This window comes from Nicotiana sylvestris, chromosome 5, assembly GCF_000393655.2.
Source record: "Nicotiana sylvestris chromosome 5, ASM39365v2, whole genome shotgun sequence".
Taxonomy (NCBI): Eukaryota; Viridiplantae; Streptophyta; class Magnoliopsida; order Solanales; family Solanaceae; genus Nicotiana; species Nicotiana sylvestris.
The window spans coordinates 4,722,491-4,730,333 of record NC_091061.1 but is presented as its reverse complement, the minus strand read 5'-3'; the positions used below and the strand labels follow the sequence as shown (position 1 = coordinate 4,730,333).

Below are 7,843 nucleotides of genomic sequence, written 5' to 3'. Positions count from 1 at the left end.
GTGTATCTCACATGTCTAGGTTGATAAATACTATGCATCACATGATGAACTTGGTCCATGACTGAGTTCATTTGTCATTCATCAAAACTTCACCTAAACTTGGGCCAACAGAATCATGTTGCGGGGTACAACAAGTAACAACAGGAAACCAGCAATTAAATGTAGAGAAATCGTAACTTAGTTATCCATAAAATCAGGAAATCAAAGACAAGTGCACGGCATCACCCTTCGTGCTTTAACACTCTCTCACCAAAACAATACACGGCATCACCCTTCGTGCTTTAACACTCTTCCTCACCCAAGCATCAATCACAAATCAAATAGGGTAAGGGAATCTATAACATCAAATAAAATCAAGTAACAATAGAAAATCCGTAAGTAAACGTAAAGGACAACATAACTCTATTATCAGCAAGAATCAGGAAAATCAAGGACAAGTGCACGGCATCACCCTTCGTGCTTTTACTCTCGTCCTCACCATAAGAATCAATATAAACTGCACGGCATCACCCTTCGTACTTTTACTCTCATCCTCACCAAGAATTAATATAATCGGCACGAAATTATACATCGTGCGGCACGACATCACCCTTCGTGCTTTACACTCTTTCTTACAAAATCATACACAGCATCACCCTTTGTGCTTTATCACTCTTCCTCACCCAAACAACAATCACAAGAAATAAGGGCAAGGAAATAAATGAAATTACAATAAGAATCCCGGCAAGGGAACAATAGTTCAACAGTCAAGTCCCGGCAAGGGGCAACATCAAAAGAACATCAACATCCCGGCAAGGGAGATAGAATTAAAAGCAACAATATCCCAGCAAGGGAGGCAACATAATGATTCTCTTCTCTTCCTCACTTTTACTTCACAACTCACTTCACACTTGAGCCAATGCTCTAAAAGGGTCAATTACCACTTATACTTTCACATTTCATTATACAACTTGAGCCAACGCTCTTCAATGTTCAAATGTAACAAACTTTGCCCAACAATAGAAATCATCATCAAAGCATGAATAATACAACGAAGTCATAATAATCACAATATAAGACTCACGGGCATGCTTGACACCAACGTATAGATACTCGTCACCATGCCTATACGTCGTACTCAACAAATACCACATAGCAAATAGGTCTCGATTCCTAATCCCTCAAGCTAAGGTTAGACCAAACACTTACCTCAATGCCACGAACACAATTCAAGCCTCAACTATCGCTTTACCTCTTGATTCCACCACCAACTCGCTCGTATCTAGCCACAAGTTACTTAATTACATCAATAAACGCCAAATGAATCAATTCTAATGCATGGAAATAAGTTTTCCAAAATTTTACCCAAAAAGTCGAAAATCGCCCCCGGACCCACATGGTCAAAACCCGAGGTTCGAACCAAAACCCGATTACCCATTCCCCACGAACCCAAATATATAATTTGTTTTGAAATCGGACCTTAAATCGAGGTCTAAATCCCCAATTATTTTTGAAAAATCTAGGTTCTACCCAAAACACCCAATTTTTCCCCATGAAAATAATTGATTTTGAGTTGAAATCGTGTGAAAAGATGTTAAAATTTGAAGAAAACTAGTTAGAAATCACTTACAATCGATTAGGAAGAGAAGTTGCCTTTGAAAAATCGCCCTAGAGAGTTTATGTTTTGAGAAGATGTGAAAAATGGTTGAAAAAACGTCTAAGTTATGAACTTACAGGTTGCAGGTATCGCAATTGCTGCGAACCCAAGCTCTGCTAAGCTCACATTTGCAGGGAAACTTTCGCATTTGCGAAGTCGGAATTGCGAAAATACAGTCGCATTTGCGATAACAGGCCCAAATGGGGAGCATCGCATTTGCGAAGGGAAATCTCGCATTTGCGAGGAAGGGCTGGCCTGGGCTGTTTCGCATTTGCGACTCAGCCCTCGCATTTGCGAGCCAGGCTTCGCAAATGCGAAGCCTGCAGGCCTGCAATGTTTCAAGTCTAAAATCCACCCCGTGACCTATCCAAAACTCACCCGAGCCCTCGGGGTTCCAAACCAAACATGCACACCAATCTAAAAACATCATACGAACTTGCTCGTGCATTTAAATCACCAAAATAACATCAACAACTATGAATTTAGCATCAAAATCATGAAATTTCTTAAGAACTTCAAATTTTCCATTTTTTCTCAAATACGGTCCGATTCACGTCATTTCAAGTCTGTTTCTTACCACATTTCACAGACTCATCTTAAATCACATATAAAACCTGTGCCGGGCTCCGGAACCAAAATACGGGTCCGATACTTTCAAGGTTTAAACACATTTCACTTTCAAAAACTCATAAATATTCCAAAAAATAATTTTCTTTAAAAATTCATTTCTCGGGCTTGGGACCTCGGAATTTGATTTCGGACATACGCCCAAGTCCCATATTTTCTTACGGACCCTCCGGGACCGTCAAATAACGAGTCCCGGTCTGTTTACCCAAAATGTTGACCGAAGTCAACTTAAATTCATTTTAAAGTCAAAATTCATCATTTCTCACAGATTTTCACATAATGGCTTTCCGACTACGCACCCGGACTGCGCACGCAAATCGAAGTGAGACAGAAAGAGGTTTTAAGGCCTCGAAACACGGAATTTGTTCTTAAAATAAGTGATGACCTTTTGGGTCATCACAGAGAGAGAGAGAGAGAGAGAGAGAGAGAGAGAGAGAGAGAGAGAAAGAAGAAAAATTTTGTTGGGATTTTGAGAGAGAATCGTGTGTTAATTGAAAGAACAAGAGGGAAAAAACATAAATAATATATTTCACGCCTCAATGGTAATATATACCATAAATACTTATTTTGCTATAAAATAAAAAGGTAGCTATAAAAAATAATATTTTAAAATAATTTTAATTTTTAATAAATAGAATGCATACCTTTGCTAGAAGGTAAAATTTCCTACGCTATATCACTTGAATATATCTTCTCCATATTTGTGACTCTTATTTGCCAAAAGGTCCTGGTAAGTAGAGTCAATAAATTCCTCCCTTAGAAAAATAATTAAAAAGGAAATTCTTTTTTATCATTTGATGAACACTTAAATTATTTTTAATTAAAAAATCAAAACTATGAAACTGCCAAGTTTAGAGCTAATTAGAGCTAAAAATAGTTCAAATGTAACCCAATGCAAATGGTGCCCAAGGTATTATTACTTGTGCTCTTTCTTTGTTTTTATTGCGAGGAATATGCTTAATTCCTTTTTTTTCCACAAGACAGTTTTGCCCCTTGCTTGAGCAGTGGGGTTGAGTTGTACTATACTATGCTTCTCTTTGTGTATTCTTTTCTTTGATTCCTTGACACCCTTTTCAGTTTTCCCTGTTCTTTACCAGATTCCCCTAAATTCCTCCAATTTCAATATTAGAATTGTATTTTTTTTCCCTTTTGATCATAAGGTTCTTGTTTTGTTCTTTTGTTTTCTCAATTTACAGAAGGGAGGAAGAACACTAAGGTAAGAATTTTCTTGATTTCTGCTCTTGCGTCCCACAAGAAAGATTCTGAACCTTTATTTGTTGTAATTTTTTGTTTCTTGTATTAGTTGAGTGTAATTTCAATTGGGGTCTGAATAATTTTTGTGAAAGACTCTGTGTAGCTTCTTAATTTCTTTATTTAGTAGTATGAGCTGTTATTTTGTGTTCTTGAATTAGAAGTGGTTGTAATTTCATGCAAAGATTGAATCTTTTGGGGGTGTTTTTGTGTTGTGGCAATTATAGGATTTGGTAATTGTATATTACTGTTGAGGGGAATGACAAGTTTTGATGTTTCAAAGTATGCACATAGCCCTATGCATAAAGCTACAATCTTGAAAGATTATGCCTCTCTTAGGAAGATAATTTTAGGCCTCCCTAGGCTTTGTGATACAGCTGAAATTCATACTGAATCAGTATCCTTAGCTGAGGAAGCTAAGGCTGATGCCATTTCGGCTGTAATTGATCGACGAGATGTCCCCAATCGCGATACGCCTCTTCATTTAGCTGTCAAACTAGGGGACGAGACTGCAACCGAGATGCTTATGCTTGCCGGTGCAGATTGGAGCTTGCAAAATGAGCAAGGCTGGAGTGCCCTACAGGAAGCTATATGTAATAGAGAAGAAGATGTTGCGAAGATTATAGTTAAGAATTACCAGCCTTTGGCTTGGGCGAAATGGTGTAGACGGTTACCTCGGTTGATTGGAACAATGAGGAGAATGAGGGATTTTTATATGGAGATTACTTTCAATTTTGAGAGCACTGTTATCCCTTTCATTTCTAGGATTGCGCCTTCCGATACATATAAAATTTGGAAAAGGGGTGCAAATTTAAGGGCGGATATGACTTTGGCTGGATTTGATGGTTTTCGTATTCAGCGATCTGATCAGAGTATTCTCTTCCTTGGTGATGGTTCTGAGGATGGTAAAGTTAATCCCGGTTCGCTTTGTGTGGTTTCGCATAAAGAAAAGGAAATTATGAATGCTTTAGATGGTGCTGGCACTCCAGCAACAGAGGCTGAAGTGCAACAAGAAGTCGCTGCAATGTCTCAAACGAGCATATTCAGGCCCGGGATTGATGTGACTCAAGCTGTTTTGTCACCACAAACGACATGGAGGCGCCACGAGAAGATGGAGATGGTCGGTCCATGGAACGCTACAGTATATGATATGCAAAATGTGGTCGTAAGCGTTAGATCAAGGAGGGTGCCAGGTGCTATGACAGATGATGAAATGATTAATTCATGCAATGGAAATGAGGCGGAAAGTAAAGATCTTGATGATATTCTGACAGAGGAAGAAAGAAGACAACTTGATGTTGCTCTCAATGAGAACGGAGATGGCGTTATTGCACACGGGCACAGTTGTCATGAACAAATAGACAGAGACATTCCTATTGAGGAGATAAATGGTTGTAGTAATGGTGAGAAGTATTCTGTTGATGTTAGCAGGAAGAGGGATGAGTATAAACGAGGAAGAGATGCCGAAGCTTCTTCATCTAGTAATGCTGAAAGTGGAGATCTTCGCAAAGATGGAAACCGAGAAAAAGAGTATAAGAAAGGATTGAGGCCTATTCTCTGGCTTTCTCCTGATTTTCCATTGAGAACTGAAGAACTCCTTCCCTTGCTTGACATTTTAGCAAATAAAGTTAAGGCTATCCGGCGATTGAGAGAAATGCTTACAACAAAATTTCCGAAAGGAACCTTCCCCGTTAAGGTATGTGTTGCATATTGGCTCTTGAAGTTTAACTCCTTCTCTTAATTGGATACTCATTACATTTGATTGGTTATGTTTATGACATACTTACTCCTTTCTTGCCTACCCTAAAAAAAGAAAAAAAGAAAAAACCCCAAAGCTTAACACTAGAATATTTGTCTTCTCTTTTATGCTTATTCAGTTTCACATCTGTGGGTCAACTAGGGTTGGGCCAGCTACTGATAGAGAATTTTCTGGTGGTTATAATAGTATTTATCTATGGGCTGAAGGTAAATTTTGAATTCTTTTGTCATCGGAAAAGGTTGTCAACTTGATTTTGAGACCAGATACAACTTCGAATATCAAGAAAATAGTTCTCAAATATAGCATCAGTTCTTCCTCATCACACATAATGAGTGTATTATCAGCTGCATATAGAAGGTGTTAGAGGTTCATTCCCCCACCCTCTTCTCCCTACTGCGAAGCCGTTAATTCAATTGTTTTTTTACTGCTTTGTCCAACCTTTTACTGTGAACGTGACAAGAATGAACAGAAAGAGGGAGAAGAATTGCTTTTAACCCTCTTTCGGAAACAGCCTCTCTGCCCTTCCAGGGGTAGGGGTAAGGCTGCGTACATCTTACCCTCCCCAGACCCCACTTGTGGGAAACTACTGTGTTTGTTGTTGTTGTTGTTGTTGTTGCCTCTTTGAGATTGGAAAATCCTGCTGGTTTGACATTTATTAGCACTGGAATCTAATCATTGTGAATTCTTTTAGTATGTCGATAAGGAAACTCAGTTCCCATGATCATATGCTCTTTCCATTTCCAACTTTACCAATATAGCAGCTGTTTTCTTGTCTCTTCCTTGAGTCAAGAACTCATTAATAATCGGTACAGCGTCTGTCATTTGTGTCCCTTTAGTAAAAGCTAATTGATTGTTTGTAACTAACTTGATGACCACTGTTTTCATCCTTTCTGTTTATACTTTGGCAATTATATTGTGAACACTCCCAATCAAACTAATGGATTTGAAATTCTTTAGCTCTTTTGCCCCATTCTTTTGGAGGATCACTGCTGTATAAGATGCAGTGGTATTTGCTAGTGTAATCAACTATGTTTTGATCGGTGTAGCGTTATATTGGAAAATACTTGCTTCAGGAATTCTTCATCTTTGAAGCACTTGAAGAATATCGAGTGAAATCGTCGAAGACTTTCTTCAGGAATTCTTAATCTCTGAAATACATGTGATGTCAATTTTATTCCCTTTGCTTCCCCTCTTACTCCACACTTTCATCCGTTTCCTTTTGAAATCGTTCGTCATGAATTGGTGATTTCTCAGTATAAATTATTCTAAAATATAGTTGGATATGGGAACACTCATATAGCGCACAAAGGGATCCCTTATCTTTTGTTTTTAATACCTTTATATCAAGTAGTCCTCTGCTGAGAAGCCTTGTTATTTCAGGTGGCAATTCCGGTGGTTCCAACAATTAGAGTTTTGGTTACTTTCACTAAGTTTGAAGAATTACAGCCGCTGGACGAGTTCTCAACTCCTCCTTCAAGTCCTACTCCTTCAGGCAAGGAGAGTCCACCCAAGGTGCAGCCGTCAAGTTCATCTTGGTTTCAGTGGATAAAAGCCCCATATCAACGGCCTAGTTCTTCTACAAGCAGCTCGAATAGTATCACAAACGACGTCCAAGATCCATTTGCGATCCCTCAAGATTACACATGGATCACTGCAGAAGCTAAGAAAAAGAAAATGCAGGAAAAGGAGAAGGCAAAGAAAGGGAAGAGCAGGAAACAGTAGTCGAAGAAGAAGTCGGCTAGCTAAGAGGAATTTTTTTCTTAATGCAGATCATGGACTACCAAAGGAGATGGATACTTTCCTGATTGACTGACCTTAAGAGGAATTTTTTTCTTAATGCAGATCATGGACTACCAAAGGAGATGGATACTTTCCTGATTGACTGATCTTATTGGGGGGCTATGTTTATAATATCTTTGCAATTTAGTAAATCATTGTGGGGTATAAGGTAGGGGTAAGGTCTGCGCACAACTACCTCCGCGGAAGCGCAGACCCCAACTGTGGGGTTATACTGGGTTTTTTGTTGTTGATGATGTTGTTGTTGTATTGTGGGGGGTATAAAAGCTCAAAATCAAGATTTTTTCAAATATTTGTAATTAACATGCAGCAACCGGTTTGATTTCCCGGTATATATATAGATGATTTATTCTGCCACTTGACTTTGACATAGTAATACTTGTGTTGATGAGACAACTCTGTTAATACAGCTATGGTAAATTCTGCATAGATCCTTGCGTTGACCCTTTCCTGAACCAGAATCTGCTCTCAAAGCAATAGCAGAAAAAATGTATGTTTTTTGTATATATACATTATGTATGTTATATACAAAAAAATATACAAATTTATATACTTTTTGGCTACCGAATGTAAATAGTTTCCGATGCAGGATAAAAGTGATAATACCCCTTTTATATTTCTGAAATAGGAATATCATGGTTGGCAAAATTCATTTCCTATAGTGCTATTTTCTGTAAAATAATACTAATTTTTACAACTATTGGAAGAGAGTGTAGGACTGATTTCTGTTTGGGTCATGCAGTTTTTTTTTATGTTAATTAGTAAAGTTTCTC

General features: G+C 38.2%; 1 protein-coding gene across 1 annotated transcript; it reads left to right on the top strand.

Moving 5' to 3' along the window:
* The first annotated feature begins 3,202 nt into the window (after positions 1-3,202).
* Positions 3,203-7,427, top strand: LOC104244800 (uncharacterized). Its single transcript, XM_009800295.2, has 3 exons — positions 3,203-3,479; positions 3,742-5,210; positions 6,654-7,427. The coding sequence occupies exons 2-3, from the start codon at positions 3,774-3,776 to the stop codon at positions 6,993-6,995; spliced, it is 1,779 nt and encodes a 592-aa protein (XP_009798597.1). The 5' UTR covers positions 3,203-3,479; positions 3,742-3,773; the 3' UTR covers positions 6,996-7,427.
* The last annotated feature ends 416 nt before the right edge of the window (positions 7,428-7,843 follow it).

Coding starts and splice junctions, on each gene's coding strand:
- LOC104244800 (XM_009800295.2), top strand. CDS start 3,774: ATGACAAGTTTTGATGTTTCAAAGTATGCACATAGCCCTATGCATAAA. Junction 5,211..6,653: donor AAGGAACCTTCCCCGTTAAG/GTATGTGTTGCA, acceptor TTGTTATTTCAG/GTGGCAATTCCGGTGGTTCC.